The sequence below is a fragment of the Nycticebus coucang genome, chromosome 3, assembly GCF_027406575.1.
Source record: "Nycticebus coucang isolate mNycCou1 chromosome 3, mNycCou1.pri, whole genome shotgun sequence".
Lineage (NCBI taxonomy): Eukaryota > Metazoa > Chordata > Mammalia > Primates > Lorisidae > Nycticebus > Nycticebus coucang.
Window position 1 is genome coordinate 160,429,676 of NC_069782.1, and position 18,915 is coordinate 160,448,590.

General features: G+C 52.2%; 1 protein-coding gene across 13 annotated transcripts in view; it reads right to left on the bottom strand.

Annotated features, from left to right (window-relative positions):
- The window catches only part of CFAP46 (cilia and flagella associated protein 46), a 105,801-nt gene extending 87,533 nt beyond the window's left edge, over window positions 1–18,268 (bottom strand). For 11 of the 13 annotated variants that reach the window (XR_008378849.1, XR_008378851.1, XR_008378850.1 and 8 more), the window contains exons 1-11: window positions 17,842–18,268; window positions 17,312–17,436; window positions 17,016–17,147; window positions 16,536–16,600; window positions 14,440–14,604; window positions 13,445–13,568; window positions 12,748–12,842; window positions 10,153–10,263; window positions 6,460–6,559; window positions 3,240–3,338; window positions 1,917–2,107 (exon numbers count right to left, since the gene is read on the bottom strand). Coding sequence is in view for 10 of the 13 variants with exons in the window: in XM_053584427.1 (XP_053440402.1) it covers window positions 1,917–2,107; window positions 3,240–3,338; window positions 6,460–6,559; window positions 10,153–10,263; window positions 12,748–12,842; window positions 13,445–13,568; window positions 14,440–14,604; window positions 16,536–16,600; window positions 17,016–17,147; window positions 17,312–17,436; window positions 17,842–17,890 (1,256 nt within the window). In the remaining 3 variants the exon portion in view is untranslated. The other 2 variants (XM_053584431.1, XM_053584435.1) reach the window with 2 other exon arrangements.
- Window positions 18,269–18,915: the final 647 nt, after the last annotated feature.

Sequence of the window (18,915 nt, forward strand, 5' to 3'; positions counted from 1 at the left end):
AAAGGTATGCTTGTGTGTCCTTGGGTTTCATATGTTTTCTATTTTAATTTCAAATACAGTGAATGTCAGTGAGTGCAGTGTGTTAAGGGCAAGCTCTTTGGGACACTCAGTAACTTTGGTGTGGAAGGGTCCTGAGACCAGGAAGGCTGAGGACTGCTGTCCTAGGGAAACATCTGTGAGTTTTAGGGAAGGTAAGTAACTCTCAGACGTGATGCGCAATGCGGTGACAGCACACCCTTCCCTCCCTGTCATCTCCCGAACAGCAGAGTTGAGTCTGCGGTGAGGAGCAGACAGCACAGCCAGGTTGCACATGGAGGACACAGCCAGGGGCTCTCAGAGTGAGGGGACTTGATTGGGGAGGTGGTTCTGTGTGTGTCTATTTGTTGAAACTCACCAAAGCAAGTGTTTAAAATATGCACTTTTTATTACATTAGATTATACCTCAATATAATTAATTAGAAAAATAATTATCAGGGTAAAAAGAGACAAGAAGCAGCTAGTTTTTTAAAAATCAGGCAAATCTTAAAAAACTAAAAGAATATTTTTGGAAATGAGAATTAAAGCCATTAAAGTAAAAAGAATAGAAAAAAGAATTAGACTCGTGTATTTGTGAAAAACAGAGAGAACCTGCAGAAGGGAGGAAACCCGGGGACCCAGCGGTGTCTGCACCTGCCCCGAGGGTGGGAGGAAGTGATGGTGCAGGTGTGGCCCCGGCCCTGGCACACGTCCATGTGGAGTTCCAGAAGGGGAGCTGAGGAGGACAAGGGAACAGCAGTGCTTCTAAAACAGGCAAACATCCCCAGATTTAAGGGAGATGCAAGTCCAGGACAGAAGGGGATGCCCAGACACTGAGGCCAGTGCCTCCCCACCTTTCCCCCAGGGTGATGAGAGCTGCCCTGGCTAGTCAAGAGAGGCTGGAGGTGGTGGGCAGCTGCGTGTCTTTCCCTGCAGCAAGCACCCCTATGCCCGAGTGGCCCTTCACGCCTTCTCTCTCCTGCTCACACCCAGAATCTCTCCGAAAACAGGAACAATCAGAAGCCAATTCCCACACCAGTGCTAACTGGCTGGGACACCCCAGTCAAACAAAACTGAAGAAAACCAGGAGCTCAGTCCTCAAGCACACAGTCAGTGCCCAGGCCTCGGACAGGATGGTCCCCACCTCTGTCCCTTCAGTTCCGCCTGGGGCTAGCTCTGCCCGAGCTCCCCAGCTCCCTGACCGGAGCCCACTCCTGCCGCCAGTTCCCTTGGTGACCTAGTCCTATTCCAGCCCCAGCTTCCTGCCATGTCTCTGGGCCTGTCAAGACAGGATTCTCTGCAACAGGACTGGTTCTCCGGCCTCCCTGGGGTCCATCCACACAGCTCCACCACTTCCTCCTATGCTTGGGCCAAATGCCCCACATATACCCCTGGCACCTGCTCCTCCCAGCACAGCTCACTTGGACACCTGCCACCACCCACCCCCAGGCAAGGCCTGCTGCAGCTACACCTGCAGACAGACCACACTCTCCTTGTCCCACTCGGAAGGACTCACCACGTCCCCACAGGCCCTGACCAGATGCACTCCGGCCTCTCTGTGGTGGGCAGGACCCTTCTGTCAGCTCAAGGGGCACAGACACCCCTGGCCAGCACCCCCCTTCAAAGAACCCTGTGCTGAGTCCCATCCTTTCTTGGGTCTCTCTGGTGCTCCAGGTCTGGCACAGAGGACCCGGCTGGCCGACCCATGTGGGGCAGGAGGACAGAGTGCTGCCCTGTCACTGGATGCATGTGCAAGCCCTTGCAGAGACAGGTGTTTCTGCTTGCATCACTTTTATGGCAAACAAGCTATTTTATCCTTAACCACAATATCAAAGGATTCTGCCTCCTCTCTCTCTGCCCATGTGCCCCTCTCTAGGGATAGCCGGGACCAAGGCGCCCACCTGTCCACCTTCTCCAGGATCTCCGCAATGCTGGTCAGGGGCTTGAGCAGGTGGTGCCGCAGGTTGTGCTGCAGCAGGGGCAGGCAGACGTTCCACTGGGTGGCACACACCACCTGGATGACATGCGGGGCACCCAGGCGGGCAGCCCGCTGCAGCGCAGCATCCAGCCTCTGTATGATGCTCAGCTGGGTCTGCAGGAAGCAGAGGACACGGAGCTGCTCCATGAGGATGTTACACCAGTGCTATCATTGGGCCAACCCGTTGGGGTTCCCAGGCCTGGGGCTAGGGCATGCTGAGAGCGTGGGACTGAAATCCGTCACACTGTTCAACTGCGGCCTGAGGGACCTCTTCTAGAAAGGAGTGAACTTTATAGGAAGCATTCAGCACGGCCCTTTGCACTAGCCAGTGTGCTCTGCCACGCAGCCCCGATCCTGGATGTGTGGAAAGGCCCATGTGCTGTCTGCTCTCCTGTTTGTGCTACATATGCCTCTCCTGGCAGAAAGGGCCAGACTCTGAAGAGCTGGGGACTGTTCTCTACCAGGCCCTCACTGCCCTCTTGTGTGTCCTGCACCTGGCCAGACCCCACAGCCTCTACCTCTAACTCCTTGGGGTCACCTGGACCATTTGAGTCTATGTTGGACGTTCACAACACATCAGGCTGCTTGGTGGTTAAAATGAGTCCGTGAAAGCCTCGCAAACTGGTGCCCAGTCCCCCCAGGCCCTGGGCAGGCACAGGTATGGCAGGGCACAATTGCACAATCCACACTGCCACAGCCACAGCCAGCCTCCACTGCAGTTTCATGATAAAATGTGGCCAAGGAGTTCTCTATAAATGGTGTTTTAGATAAACACTTTCTCGGGGCCCACCACACTTAAGGCACCAGCACACAGCAGTCATCGGTCAAAGATCTCCACCACAGCAGAGGCAGACACACCCAGGAGCCTTCCTTGACATGAGTGAGACTGGCCAAAAGCCCTCCTGGGACACGGGTGGCCGTCACCCAAAGGTGAGCATTACCAGCTGGGAGGCAGCTCTGCACAAGCTGCAGGACCCCTCCCCTCCACCAGTGAGACTGAGGTGATCCTGGGAGCTGTTGGGGACCATGCCGGGGCTGCTGAGGCCCAGGCCTCAGGGCCTTGGTATTATCCTTGCACTGCTACGGGGACAGCAGGTCACCACCATCACACAGGGGCCAGTGGCAGAGCCAGGGTAAGGCCAGCAGTGGGGTCCAGGCCATGTCCCCAGCACCTGCCAGTGAGGCACAGATACAGCTCTCACCACGTCCCAGGACATTTACAGAGTGATGCTGTCTAAAGACTCACCTCAACAGCTGATCGAATGTAGAGTTTAACTCTACTTTCAATTTTGAAAGCTTCTAATTCATACTCCAGACATTCAATTTCAATCAGCTTCCCAGGATCCTGTAGATACAAACAGTTCTGCATGCATGGAGTTGCTTAAGGAAGGCAATCGTGTATGTTGACATCAGAGAATGCTCTGAAACCTTTTGAAGGAGAAATTCAGCAAAAACAAACCAGAAGGTAATACAGAGGCACACGAGACACAGAGGTAAGTGACAGCGTTGGCGGAGCGCACTGGTTTCAACAGACACTGAAGTTTTAGATAATTAAACCAACTTCAAATAAACTTCCTTTTACAAAATTTAGCAAACATACTTTCTCTCCTTTAAGCCTGCCTGGGGTCAAGACAAAAAACCCTGCTTTAGGCCCAGGAGGCAGAAGCTTGGGCATCTGTCTTGAGGTGGGGGCCTGTGGCCAGAGAAGGAAATGTTCCTGGGCCCCCTACCTGCCCGCCACATCACAGCCACCAAGGGGTAGGGTCCCAAGTTTACCCCTTCAGGTGTCCTGTTCCAGCCCCCAGTGTCTAGGACTCAGGGTATAGTAACCAAGCCTCAGCAAGGATGCTCAGGGGCCTGAGTCTGCGTCACAGTTGGGCAATCTGAATGACTTGTGCTGGCAGGGAAGACGTCCACTCCACATCTCTCTCTCTCTGAGCACAAGAGTCTTATGGAAAGACTCAGATAAAAGCCAGAAGAGCAACACGCAGGCCACCACCCAGAGGCCACGTCCCTAAACCCACTCTGGTTCAAGGAATGCAGACCTCCTGGACACGGACAAAAACGCCAGCTGCCCTGTCTGTGGGCGCAGTCACTAGTGGTCACGCACCTTTAGGACAACAGGAGACCTCTGCTTCTGACTGCCATCTCGATGCAGGCTACCATGTATGGGGAGGCCGAGTCTAAGTTGGGGGCTCTCTGTCTACTGAGGTTAACTGGTTCTACCACTCACTTGGGCAACTTTGAAATCAGATGGTACAGGGGCTAGTCTTCAAAAATGCATCAAGGTTTCAAAATTAAGAACCATTCATAATTTTAAATTAGTGAACTTTTAATGCAAAATAAATTTTATGAGATTCTGAATGCCCAATAGGAAGGAGCCTGATGAACTCCGTGCCCTGTTCAGAGGGGTGATTCACTAGGCCCTCGTATTGGGCCTCCCCCCATTTCATTGGTCTGTTTATTCTTTAACCTTCTGTATTTGAGTTAAAAAAAAATTAATAAAAGAAAGACCCTGGGGGGCGTCTGTGGCTCAGTGAGTAAGGCGCCGGCCCCATATACCAATGGTGGTGGGTTCGAACCCGCGCTTGGCCAAACTGCAATGAAAATATAGCTGGGCATTGTGGCGGATGCCTATAGTCCCAACCACTTGGGAGGCTGAGGCAAGAGAATCGCCTAAGCCCAAGAGCTGTAGGTTGCTGTGAGCTGTGACACCATGGCACTCTACCAAGGGTGACAAAGTGACTCTAAAAAAAAAAAGACCCAGTACTAGACACTTCAAGAAATGTCACAGACAGGCTGTCACACAGAACACAGCATCCGGAGGGACAGTGACCCTTGGAAGGGAGTTCAGAGCAGGCGACATGTGCCTGAGGTTTGCAGGTGGCTGGGCAAAGAGCAGGGTAGCAGATATTCTCTGCAGGACAGGGGATGGCAAAAGGGAGCTCCTGCTGCATGAGCCCCTGCCACCTGCCACAGGGGGAAGGGCCCTTCCCAGGCAGCACTGGTTTCAGCTCTGGAGAGAGGACAGATTATTACAGCCACTTACACAGACACAACACTGAGGCCGGATAGGCCCAGAAGTGGGTGGGGCACAGGCATTCTTGTGGCAGCACTGTGTTTGGCCACTGTGCCCTGGGAAACCAGGGATAGGCCCTATAAAGAACTTGGGTCCCTGGTGCTGCCTGGACATGCTGTCTTCAGCCTGGACACACACTCCCACCCGCCCTGGCAGTCCCAGCCAAGTGCCGTGTCCTTCCTGAAAGCCACCCCAGCTCAGCATGGCTGTGAACACAACCAGCTGGTCCCTTTGCTGGGCCATGTATCTCCTCCACTGTGCCAGGCCCTACAGCTTTTACTGAGCAATAAACTCATGGGGGTCAGCTGGGGCCTCTGCTCTCAAGTGACCTGGGCTAAACACGTAGCAGGTACTCAGTGAGGACAGCACAGGGACCTGCAGCAAACCACCCTGCTGTCCTTGAGACCCCTTCCTCCTATGAGCAGCATCCAGTTTACCGGATGCCACACACCACACTCAAGACTACACCTGGCAACAGCTGATACAAAGCTTTGCTCTGTGGCAGAGGCCTTTCATAGCTCTTTAAATTAAAAACAAACCCAAAGCATGCACCCTTACATACTTTTGGCAGAGTGTAAAACTTTTTCTGGAGAGCAAAATCATAATACATATTCAAAAATCATAAAAGTGAACATTCCCTAGTAATTTCACGTCAATAAATTTATCTTGAACACTAATCCTAAATGCAGAAAAAATTTTAAGCACAAGATGTTTGGGACAGCCCTTTATTCAATTAACAAAAAATTATACAGTGGCTCCCCCCTTATCTGAGGGGGCTACATTCCAAGATCCCTAGCAGATACCTGAAACTTCAGTAGCACCAAACTCTACATAAACTACGGTTTTTCCTATACATCCACACCTGTGATAAAATTTAGTTTACAAATTAGTACAGTAAGAGATTAACAATAACATAATAAAATCTAACAGTTATAACAATATGCTGCAATAAAGTTATGTTAATGTGGTTTTTCTCTCTCTCAAAGTATCTTGATGTTTTCAGCCTACAGCTGATTATAGGTAACTGAAACCACAGACAAGGGAGGGCACTGTGCGTGATGTAAATGCCCAGTAACAGGGTTGGGGTGAGTTATTGGTTATTACATTATGAAATTTTATTGCAGCCCTTAATGTCCTGTAAAGACAGCTGGTGGCAAGATGGGCCAGTCCTGCCACCAAGGTCAAGAGAAAGGAGCCAATGCAAAACCACAAAACCCACATACTCACGGCCACACAAAGTGCATCTGTAAAGGAGGGGCCGTCTGCAGACCACACGCACGGGAGCCGTGTGGGTGGCAGTCTGTCAGCTACTCTTCCCTTCTCTGCTTTCTGCCCAGACACACAGTGGGCACCTGCTCTTAGGCATAGTCGTCATTAAGCCACTTACCTTGCTTTCAATTTTCTTCAGGTCTAAGAGGCAATCAGAGCAGATGTCCGTGCATTTCAAGGTCAAAGAAAGGTGAGCTAATTCAAAAAGCAAAAGCATTCTGGAAACAAACAATAAACCAGCAATGGGTAACAGAGCAATACTTCAGCATGCAGAATGAACATTCACTGTTCAACCAGAGCAGGGACTAAAAGATAAGGGAAGCAATAAAATAAAACAAATTAGCAAACAGACATCCGGCTGTGGTGGTCCCAGCCCGGCCTTCACGGCAAAGGACAGAGCCAGGGGCAGATGCAGCTCCGAGACCCTGTTGGACCCGTGGCTCCTTCCTCGCCAGTCTCCAGTTCCTGCACAGACCCCAGGGAGGACAAAAATGATGCCATGGATCACACAAAGGCCACCCATACAGTGGCTGTCAGTGCTGCACACACATGGTCTCAGCAAGGAGAGGCCACAGGGGCAGAACCATGTTCCTGATGCAGAGCCGGACTTCTCCAACCAGTCGCGCTCGCCGTCACCAGTCAGGGTCTGCAGAAACCAACAGGCTGATGCTAAACCTTCCAAAGCACAAAGGACCAACAACAGCCTTTGAGAAGGACCAAGACTGGTGGGCTATGCTGCCTCCTTCTAAGCAGATTGTTGGGCTATTAGGTGGGAACTCCAGAGCCACGCAGGGTCTGAGCAGCATCCCTAGCCTCTTCTACCACATGCTGGTGGTGTCTTCAATGTGACCACCAAAAGTGTCTCCAGACATAGCCAAATGGCCCCTAGGGTTGGGCATGCATCTGCCTGGCCCCTGATAACGACCCATGCGGTGCTCTCTCTCTGCTCCAGCCTGGATGCTCTGGGCAGGGGCAGGTCCTTCTGTTCCCTCCTCCCCTGCCCAGCCTCCATAGGCCCTGGCCTCCAACCTCTGGCTCCTATGCCCCAAGCTCTCCTGCAGGGGCCTGCTAGGCAGGCCTAGAACAGAGAATCTGTAAAAGAACAGGTCACCGGTTCTCAGATCTTTTTGTTTTTAAGTTAACAGAATGATTTTTATCTCACTGGGAATTCCAGATGTAGGAATCCAAGTGGAAAGTGTCAGTGGTCCCCAGAGTGTCAGGGAAGCTCTGAGGTTCTCAGAGTTCTGGGGCTCTGCCTGGCTGCATGTGGGAGGCATCCCTCTAGCAAGCAGAGAACACACCTGCTCTTCCTGGCCCTGGGGCAGTGAAGTGCTGACTGTGCGTGAGCTACAAGGCAGCCAAACCTGCCCACATCAGAAAGTGCTTGGCCGGCCCCACTAACCAGAGTGCAGTGAAGCTGAAGTTGATACAGACATGGAGCTGCGGAGGCCGGCTCCACTCACAGGGCCAAGGGAGGGACCCATGGACATGGGTGAAGGCCACGGCAGTGTCTAGCCAGGGTGCTAGCCCAAACTGTCCTGTAGTCAATAAAACACTTCTACACACCAAAGATTATTTAAAAAAACTAAAAGTAAACACACTAGGACAATTTTTAAATACACAGGAGCTAAAGGGCTCAGACCCTAAAATAGAAAATGCTTCTATAAGTCAATAGTAAAATCATTCATATACTCCTTCAAGAAATCAGGTAAAAGAACAGGAAATTGACAAAAGGAAAAAATGCCAGTAAACATTTGGAAAAAATTCAACTTTACCAGCAAAGAAATGAACAGGAAAGCAATGACAGCTGTCCACCTGACCAGCTCCGCGAGCCCTAGAATCCTGCTCATAGAAACTTTCCCCAAGGGAGTACAGCAGACTGTCAGAAGAGACCCCTTGCATGCTCCTGAGTGCTAACTGGGTGTGCCAGCCACGGAGAATGATGCTGCAGGCCACAGTCAAGGCCATGGCTGAGCTCTGCCTCAATCCAGTTATTGGAACAACTAAAAAATCTAAAAACGTGAGCCTCTTGGCTCAGTGCCCATAGCTCAGTGGTTAGCATGCCGGCCATATACACCAGGGCTGGTGGGTTTGAGTCCAGCCCCAGCCTGCTAAACAACAATGACAACCACAACAAAAAAAATAGCCAAGCACAGTGGCGGGCATCTGTAGTCCCAGCTACTTGGGAGAACGAGGCAAGAGAATCGTTTATGCCCAAGAGTTTGAGGTTGCTGTGAGCTGTGATGCCAGAGCACTCTACTGAGGGTGACATAATGAGTCTTGTCTCAAATAAATAAATAAAAATAAAAATAATTAAATAAAAATGTGAGCCTCCTCCAGAAAAACACACATGCACATACACATGTCTGTACCCACCCATGTTCCTCCTGAAGAGCCCTGACTGACCCCTTAGTGCCCTAGGGCACTCCCTAGGTGCCCAACACCCCCAGGCCTCTAAGACCTATCTTCTGGGCTCCTGGGGTTCCAGTCCTCCTGTGGTCCCCTCCCCTTGAGTGACTTGTGTCCAACAGACACACCACTTCCATGTTACGTAGATCCCACTGCCTTGAACGGACAACAGACAACACTGGCCTCTAGGGCACTAGCTGACTCTCCTTGCTGACTTGAAGAAAGCGAGCTGTCATGCAGCAAGGAGCTGAGGCCCTCCGTGGATGAGAAACAGAATTGTGCCAATACCCAGGTGGGGCTAAGGAAGCTCCTCCCCCGGTCTGGCCTCCACAGAAGACCCCAGCCCAGCAACACCCTGAGTGCAGCTATGCCTGGATTCTGTCCCACAGACACAGAGAGGCTACAAATGCCTGTTTTAAGATGCTAAGTTTGGGGCTGGGCATGGCGGCTCACACATGTAATCCTAGCACTCTGGGAGGCCAAAGTGGGTGGATTGCTTAAGCTCACAAGTTCGAGGTCAGACTGAGCCAGAGTGAGACCTTGTCTGTAAAAACAGCCAGGCATTGTGGTGGGTAGCTGTAGTCCTAGCTACTCAGGAGGCTGAGGCAAGAGAACCCCTTCATCCCAGTTTGAGGTTGCTGTGAGCTATGATGCCACGGCACTGTACCAGGGGCAAAAAAGTGACACTCTATCTCAAAAAAAAAAAAAAAGAAAGAAAAAGAAAAGATGCTAAGTTTGTGGTAATTGGTTTCACATGCACAGATAATTGATACATCCTTTGTTATGAGATCCTGGTGGACCAAAATGCTAAGTAACTTCAGCCTACCACATTAACAAGGTCCACTCCTATCTCTTAAATGGATACACAGTGCCACAGAGAATGTGACACAACAGGTGCTAGGACCAGGGAGCAAACCCTGCCACCTCTGTGAAAATAGAGCACTGTGCAGACTCCTCAGGCAGCCCCGGCCCATCACCTGCTTCCAGCAATCTCATCCAGGGCTTTTCCTAGACTCCAAACAGTGCTCAGACAATTTGGGAAAACACAGACCTGGAACAAACTAGCCTGGGAAATGCTCGAGAAAAATACACATTTTTCTACACAATGAAGTAAAATGCAGCTGTCCAGAAATGTGTAAGAATATGCCATAGTAACTTGAAAGTGCTTATCCTTAGAAGTTAAATTTGATATTAAAAAGTAGAATATGAAATATGAAACTACCTCCTAGACAGTACCAAAAAGATTAGAAAAAGATTTAATGAAACACCCACAGTGGCCAACTTTTGTTAAAGTGGTTCTAGTTGCTTGGTTTTGTATTTTTCCACATTATCCAATGCCTGCTAGATTTTGCGTAAAGATTACGTACATGTAAATGTATGCTGAAGAAAGATAAATACTTACTTTTCTTCTCTGATTGAAGGAAACTGCTCATGATTATAGTGATTTAAATGTCCATAGGCCTTTTTCAGAATAGTGTTGACATCTTCTGGTAATTCATTTTTATCCAATTTTCTAGAATTAATTCAAAAACCAAATAAGCAAAAGGTCCTACCACATTTTTTCAAATTATCCAAACAGAAACTCTGTCTATGAAACTGTGTTTCCTGCTAAAAAGGACTAAAATAATTCCTTGGATGGCGCCAGTGGCTCAAGGAGTAGGGCACCAGCCCCATACACTGGAGGTGGCAGGTTCAAACCCGGCCCCGGCCAAGAACTGCAACAACAACAAAATAATAATAATTCCTGTCCTTTCCTCCAATTTCCAAGATACTTTGCCATGCTTCTGCACTCTCGCTCATTCTGGCTAATACTGTTCTTCTACAACACTGAAAAGTCACCAGGGAAGATACACACACAGCCCTCACCAGAGCAGGACAAAACTAGGGCCCCTCACCATGGAAGTTCAGGGCCTCTCTGCTGTCCTCAGCTCTAGGACCTGCAGCCAGCACTCCTCACTCACCAGACAGCCTCCTAGGCACATAGAGAGGCCACATCTCTTCACTCACCTCAGCATACAAACACATAGTCACCTCCGGGCTCCCAACCCCTCAACACTTTCATCTCCTCACTCCACTCAGTGCCCCAACGTGCCACCTCCTCACTCCACTCAGTGCCCCAACGTGCCACCTCCTCACTCCACTAAGTACCCCAACGTGTCACCTCCTCACTCCACTCACTGCCCCAACGTGTCAAATCCGTACTCCACTCAGTGCCCCAACGTGCCACCTCCTCACTCCACTCAGTGCCCCAACGTGTCACCTCCTCACTCCACTCAGGGCCCCAACGTGTCACCTCCTCACTCCACTCAGTGCCCCAACGTGCCACCTCCACACTCCAGTCAGTGCCCCAACGTGCCGCCTCCGCACTCCACTCAGTGCCCCAACGTGCCACCTCCTCACTCCGCTCAGTGCCCCAACGTGCCACCTCCTCACTCCGCTCAGTGCCCCAACGTGCCACCTCCTCACTCCGCTCAGTGCCCCAACGAGCCACCTCCTCACTCCGCTCAGTGCCCCAACGTGCCACCTCCTCACTCCGCTCAGTGCCCCAACGTGCCACCTCCTCACTCCGCTCAGTGCCCCAACGTGTCACCTCCTCACACCACTCAGTGCTCCAACGTGTCACCTCCTCACTCCACTCAGTGCCCCAACGTGCCACCTCCTCACTCCTCTCAGTGCTCCAACGTGTCACCTCCGCACTCCAGTGCTCCAACGTGTCACCTCCCCACTCCACTCAGTGCTCCAAGGTGCCACCTCCTCACTCCGCTCAGTGCCCCAACGTGCCACCTCCTCACTCCGCTCAGTGCCCCAACGTGCCACCTCCTCACTCCGCTCAGTGCCCCAACGTGCCACCTCCGCACTCCAGTCAGTGCCCCAACGTGCCACCTCTGCACTCCACTCAGTGCCCCAACGTGTCACCTCCTCACTCCACTCAGTGCCCCAACGTGCCACCTCCTCACTCCGCTCAGTGCCCCAACGTGCCACCTCCTCACTCCGCTCAGTGCCCCATCGTGTCACCTCCTCACTCCGCTCAGTGCCCCAACGTGCCACCTCCTCAATCCGCTCAGTGCCCCAACGTGCCACCTCCTCACTCCGCTCAGTGCCCCAACGTGCCACCTCCTCACTCCGCTCAGTGCCCCAACGTGCCACCTCCTCACTCCGCTCAGTGCCCCAACGTGCCACCTCCTCACTCCGCTCAGTGCTCCAATGTGTCACCTCCTCACACCACTCAGTGCTCCAAGGTGTCACCTCCTCACTCCACTCAGTGCTCCAACGTGCCACCTCCTCACTCCTCTCAGTGCTCCAACGTGTCACCTCCGCACTCCAGTGCTCCAACGTGTCACCTCCCCACTCCACTCAGTGCCCCAACGTGTCACCTCCTCACTCCACTCAGTGCTCCAACGTGTCACCTCCGCACTCCACTGAGTGCTCGAACATGTCATCTCCTCAGTCCTCTCAGTCATCCAAAATGTCACCTCCTCACTCCTCTCAGCCCTCAAACACTGTCATCTCCTCACTCCCTTCAGCCATCAACACACTGTCATCTCCACCATACTAATTCCCTGTAGCTACCATTATGTTTCTTTGTTCCCTTTATAGCAAACTTTCAAAGAGTCCTCCCACAACCCATAGCTATTTCTTTTCCCATTCACTGTACCCAGCTGCTTCAGGATTTTACCTACAAAGTACTTTTGTTTCTCTTCAACGTCATGGCCAAATCCAGACTCACCTGGCATGATGTTTCAGGAAAATCTGACCCTGTGATCTTTTCTCCTAGAATCCCTTTTCACTTAACTTGCAAGGTGCACCCCCTTCTCGTAGTCCTGCCTTCCTTCCCCCACACTCTGCTGCCTCCCAGTCCACCCTGTACTGGAGCAGCTCCTTGCAATCTCACACTAACTCACCGGCCGACATAGAACACCCTCAGGTAGAGGGGACAGTCTTCCTGAGCTCAGCACTGACAAAGCTCAACTTCTGCTCTCCTCCCCAAACTACTTACGCTTTTAGCGTATTAATGTAGAAAGAGACTGACAGGCTAATAGAACTTTTCCTTTCTTCTTTTAACTGATGCTTATCCATTAATTCATGACGAACCTGTCAAAAAATGGAATAGAATATTACTTTGGATTCAAACAATCAGGTAGAGATGTAGATTTTTTCGTCTACATATTATTTTGTAAATATTCTTCCTGTAATTAATTCTATAATATGTAACATGTATCTTCTAATTGGCATGTTGAGCTTTTCTAGATATAGCTTAAGCTCATTCCTTCTATATAAAAATTAACAGTGATGAATGCTTTTATACATATTCATATAGCAATTACTTGTAATATTATATATTTTCTACTAACTTTTTAAAAAATTCAGTGTTGTAATAAAGGAAATATTCAGAAAGTAACAATAAAGGCAAACGATCCTGTTTCATTTTCAAAATGTCATGGTTATGTATGTCTTCACATAGGATAAACTACTATTCTGTTTATATTTGTTTTGTTCATGTATGCATATTTTATATCTCTCAATTAAGGGACTTGTTTGCAGATTTTATACATAGTTTTCTGAGCAATGACTTTTTAATTCCTTCTTGTATGGTGCCCCATGATCGCATTCATGTACACAGCTATGATTTAATTAAAAAAAAAAAGAAAAGAAAATTCCTTCTTCGGTCTGTATTTTTTAATATGTCCACTTACCATAAGAGAGAATATCTCCTGGTATTTCTGTGGCACATTTGATTTTATGAAAGGTGCTGCGGTGGAACAGAACTTAGCAGCCTCCTCCTTTCTTCCAGCTTGAAGATAACACTCAAGAAGCTCCCTGGATAATATAGTTGATATTAAACCTTGCTGAAATTATTGTCTGTTGCAAAGGTCTTGTAATCAGGTTATTATACTTTACAACATTTTTGTTTCACCAACATTAGAAAGATACCCTGGGATCAGTTCCTTCAGCCATAACCAGGGTCTGTGGTGCACCAGAAGGGCCAGCAAGAGCTAGAAAAGCTTGCTGTCCCTAGCAGCAAGAAAGGGAATTATCAGCATTTTAAACATTATAACATTTAAAAATTATATTTTATTTATTTTTATTCATTTTTTTGTAGAGACAAGGTCTCACTATGCTGCCCAGTCTCCAACTCTGGCCTCAAGCTATCTTCCTGTCTCAGCTTCCCACAGGCCTAGGATTACAGGTGTGAACTACCATGCCTGGCCTAAAAATGACATTTTAAAGAAAGATCTTGTTTTTATTTTCTTTTAAAGGTTCCCCAAACAGCTACGTAGCGGGCAACCCAAGCCTGCAGACTGCAGAGCTGGACTTGAGTGTGGATTCTACGGCATTGGCATTCAGGACCCTGACTGTTGACCCTCACCCAGCACCGTCTTGCAGGAAGGCTCTAGAACATAGATAAGCTCTGAAGATCCCTGGCCAGTCTGCCTGGCACAAAGACAGTGGTGGCTTCTCCAGGTTGAGGCCCCAGCAGCGGCTCCCCTGCCCTGACTGCCCCCACGGCTCCCCTACTCGGGCCCCCTGTGCGGGCACCTGGATTGGCCGAGTTCCGGCTTAGTTTTAAACTATTCAAATATCTACTACGTTACACATTTACGGAACTAAGAATTTGACACCACGAGCCAGTACTAGCGCATCGCGGGCACACCACACCGTGCGTCCCAGGAGCAGGTGCAGGACTCACAGCATCAGCTCCGCGCGCCACTCCTTGTCTTCCTCCTCGGTTTGGTTCAGCACGTTCACGATTTGGGAGAGGCTGGGGATCAGAAGGTGGTGGTATCCAGGCTTCAGAAATGGTCTCACCATTTCCCAGTAGAGGACTGAGGCATTAAATACCAAGAAGTAATACCTGCAACCAAGGGGAGGAGGTCTGAGGAGGGGCGCAGCCGCGTTTGTCTGAGCGCCAGGTCACGGGCGCCTGTGTTCCCGGCCCCTCAGGCGGGATCGCGCATTTCCCTCTGTGTCCAGCAGGTGGCAGCAGCCACTGCCAAGCCGCTTGGCCGCACCCGCGTGGGACCCGGGCGCCTGGCCGCTTCCCGGCAGCCCCGGGCGGCTTTGCTCCCAGAGTGCGGGTAGTTAGTTCCAGCTCGGCCTCGGCTGCAATGACCTGGCCTTAGGCTCCTAAGTCCGAACCACGTCGCTTTTTAGTCAGTCCTTCCACCAACTGAGCAGACGCCATGAAAATACAGCACCGAGCAAGGCCTCTTTTGTCGCTCAAAGGATAGACAAGAAAGGGCAAGGCCAGAAGAACCAAGGAAGGCTGCCTGGAGGAGGCAACATGCCTGCCACAAGTAAAGATGACCAGAAGGCCGCCAGGAGACGAGAGAAGGACCTTTGGGGGCTAAACCATCCGGGCAAGCTGCGGGTGGCGGGAGAAGTGAGCAGAGGTGCCTCCTGGAGTCTGGGCATCTCTCTAGGGCAGCAGGGTGCTGGGAGGGGTGTGAGGAAGGACATGGCCTGTGCTTCTGCCTTTCTCACCCTGGAGCTGCTCTCTGGAGGGGGCCAGCTCTGTCTGGTCACATGCCCTCAGGGAGTTTACTAGAGCCACATGACCCTGGGACCCGGAAAGGACCCACCTTTTCCCAGCTTTGCCAGGAAAGGAGAAAGAGGGAACCCATAGGAGGCTGTGGTCACCCCTGACTAGAGATAGGCTTCCACAACAAGAGTCACTCCAGGGCCCAGGCCTACTCTGTCCCCTGGACGTGGCCCACACCAGAAAGGACCAGACCTTCCCCAGTAAGCTCCTCTCCCCTAATTCCTACTCTGACTCCCATATGTCCTCCACTGGGCTCCTCCTCTCCCTCCCACCACCCAAATGCCCCAGGGCCATCCTCTCCCCACTGCTCCCCGCTTCTCTGCCAGGTGCCCATACAGCAAGCAGGCCTCTTCCTGGAGGCACCTCTGACAGCCCTCCAGGACTCCCTGTTACACACCTGACCCATCCACAGCTGCCCAGGAGACCCCTGGACCAGATGTTCCCCCAGGGTGCTCACTGCTCCTATATCATGGCTCCAGGACCTGCGCCCTTTGGAGGTACCCACTGACCTTAGGACCTCTGACTGGAGGTCAGGCCTCCCCATCCCCCATCCCCAAAGAGGGGCAGGTCTGTAGGGCTGGACCCATATCCCCAGAGAAGGCCACCAACAGGCAAGGAAGCAGACATAGGCATGCCTTCCAATGCTTCATTCTGTCTGAATATGCAGTATTTATGCCAGTTTGTACACAAGCTTTACAGTTTCACTAATAACATTCACTTTTGATGAAGAAAGCCTTGATTGAGTAGAAATCTTGCTGGGGTTTCAGAGATCACCCTTAGAGCAGGAGACCTTGGCCTGGGCAGGCAACACAGGCAGAGGTGGTGGTGGGGGAACACGAGGGAGCAGTGAAGAGGGGCCCTAAGAGAGAACAGACTCTCAGGAGCAAATCACAACTACTGCATGCAGACTCAGCTGAACTCGGCCTGAACACAGCCCAGTTCCATATGCTATTGATGGTGTACCATCCTAAGTACATTAAAAACACAAACGATAGCGGGGCATTGTGGTGGACACCTGTAGTCCCAGCTACTCGGGAGGCTGAGGCAAGAGAATCACTTAAGCCCAAGAGTTTGAGGTTGCTGTGAGGGCGACATACTGAGACTCTGTCTCAAAAAAAACACACACACACACAAACCACAAATGGGAGAAAATCCCCACAGTCCAAATAAAGACAGCTGCTTGGTCAATTCCACCTCTAATATCTCTCACAATCAATCAGAAAGGGCGATTCCATCATGCCTACCTCGGCTCTCCTTTGGCAAAGTTTATAGCCTTCATATACTGAGTCACACAATTTTCGAATTCCTCCTAAAACATGACAAATGCACAATTAAATCAAAAACACCAATGACTGCTCACCACCACTTCTCTGAGTGCTGACCTCACTGGCCTGGGATGGGGCTGTGAACAGCTGCTGGTGCAGAGGGGAGAGCCAGCCCTAAGGCCTGAGGGGCAGAAACCCACTGCTGCCTCTCCCAGGGGAGAGGCAGGGCTGGCCCTGCTACGAGAACCAGTGCACTAGGGCTCAAGGGTCAATGGCCAGGCAGGACAGGTCAGATTCCACTGCTTGGGCAAGAAGCCTAACAGGAAATGTGCAAATTTCATGTCACTGTGAAATGAACTGGTCACTTTACTTGCTAAATATAATTTTAAGATTTCTGTCCTGACACCTGAGGGGGCCAGATGAAAACAGCTTGGGGGAGGGGCACAGGGCACCTCTCACCAGGTTGTCGGTGGACTTCGGGGCACACAGCTGGGCCTTGCACAGGTGCGCTCGGCCCAGAAACTGGGTGACGGGCCCCTTCACCTTGAAGTACATCTGGATGCAGTCTTCGCTCACCTGTGGTTGTCCCATCTGCGGACAACACGGCCCCCGTGAGACTGAGGAGCTGGACGCACCGGGACAGGCCCCTCCGAGGGATCCTGCCAGCTCATCCGCTTCTGGGGACCAGGGGGTGCCTCTCCACAGCCCACCACACACCCCGAAGCACAGCCGCGACGGCCTGGGGGCCTGACTACCTTGAGGGCCAGTTCTGCGCACTGAACAAACAGGTTGGGGCTGAAGCTTTCCCAGGGGTCCAGCTCCGACTTCCCCAGGTTGGCCGACTTAATTAGTTGGTAAGCCCTCTTCAGGGAGGCGGTATCTGTTGTTTGAGCAAAGCAGGGGAATAGTAACCCTCTTGGCTGGCCCGTTTGTAAAGACTTCAAACGGCATTTTCCTCACTTTTGCTCTCGTGGAACAAATTTACATTTCCAGCCGGTATCAGAGGGTTCCGGGCCTCCCCAGGGCGGGGTCGCAGGGTCCCAGGGGTCTCCCCAGGGAGGGTCGCAGGGTCCCAGGGGGTCTCCCCAGGGCGGGGTCGCAGGGTCCCAGGGGTCTCCCCAGGGCGGGGTCTCAGGGTCCCGGGGGGTCTCCCCAGGGCGGGGTCGCGGGGTCGCAGGGTCCCAGGGGTCTCCCCAGGGCGGGGTCGCAGGGTACCAAGGGGGTCCCGGGGCAGGTCACCGGGCTCCGGGCCTCTCAGGGGCGGGGTTCGCGGCCCTGAGCCCACCTTGCTGGCTCTCGGCCCGGGCCAGCTCCTGCATGATGAGCAGATCCATGTTGCCGATTTCTGTGGTCGGTTCCTGGGGTCGGTCGCCCTCTCCAGGGTCCCTGAGCGCCCCGACGCCACTGCTGCTGGATCAGGCCGCGCGCACTAACGGCAGTTGCCTAGCAACCGAGTGGACGCGAGAGAGGCCACGCTGACACTGTCGCGCCAACGGCGCCTCCTACCGGGAGCGAGGACGTCGGAGCCCAGGCGAGGGGGAGGAGGGGCGCGAGGGGGAGGGAGAGGAGTGGGAGGGGAGTGAGGAAGCAGCTAGGGGAGGGGGAGGGGAGGAGAGGCAGACCGAAGAGGGGAGGAGGGCCGCGGGCGGTCAGCACTCACTGGCCTGGACGCCCGCTCTTCTCTGACTGTCCTTGGCCAAGTGTGGGCGCCTGGGGGGCCGCCGAGCTGTAGACTGGCTTCCCTGGGCCTCTGTGCACCTGGGTTCCTCTTGGCCCCTCCTCCTCCCCCCTTCTCCTGGAACAAATTCCTGCATTCCTCCCTTCAATCCCTCATTAATTCATTCATTCAACAGCTATTTGCCCCTGCAGTGTGGCCTGGTAGGGCAGCCCAGAAAGTGGGCCAGGAGCTCCCTGGGGAGAGAGGATGTCAAATGTAGGCTGGGGGCCAGAAAGGGAAGTGTAAACAGGTCTGACCCCCAAGTGGTGGGGGTGGGGTGGGAGAGTGTCCCTAAACAGGGGACAGTTCAGCTGAGATCTGAGGAAGGAAAGTAGAAGAGAAGGGAGTAAAGAGGACCCAAGAGAACAGCACCTACCCAGGCACCAGCTGGAAGGAGGCCAACTCTGCAGGGGTGCTGCCCCTGAGCCCCTCCCCACCAGGAGGCCTGAGGCCATTCTGCAGGGGTGCTGCATCTGACTGGTCCTGCTTGGCCATGTGGAGACTACACTTGGACAGGGTGCGGAGATGCACCCAGATGAGCTTGTCCAGCAGCTGAAGGGTCTTGGGGATGGAGTAGGCCGGGGTCAGGGAGGCCAGACCCATCTTGGAGTACTCTGGAGAGACCTGGCCTGGCTCTGTGTT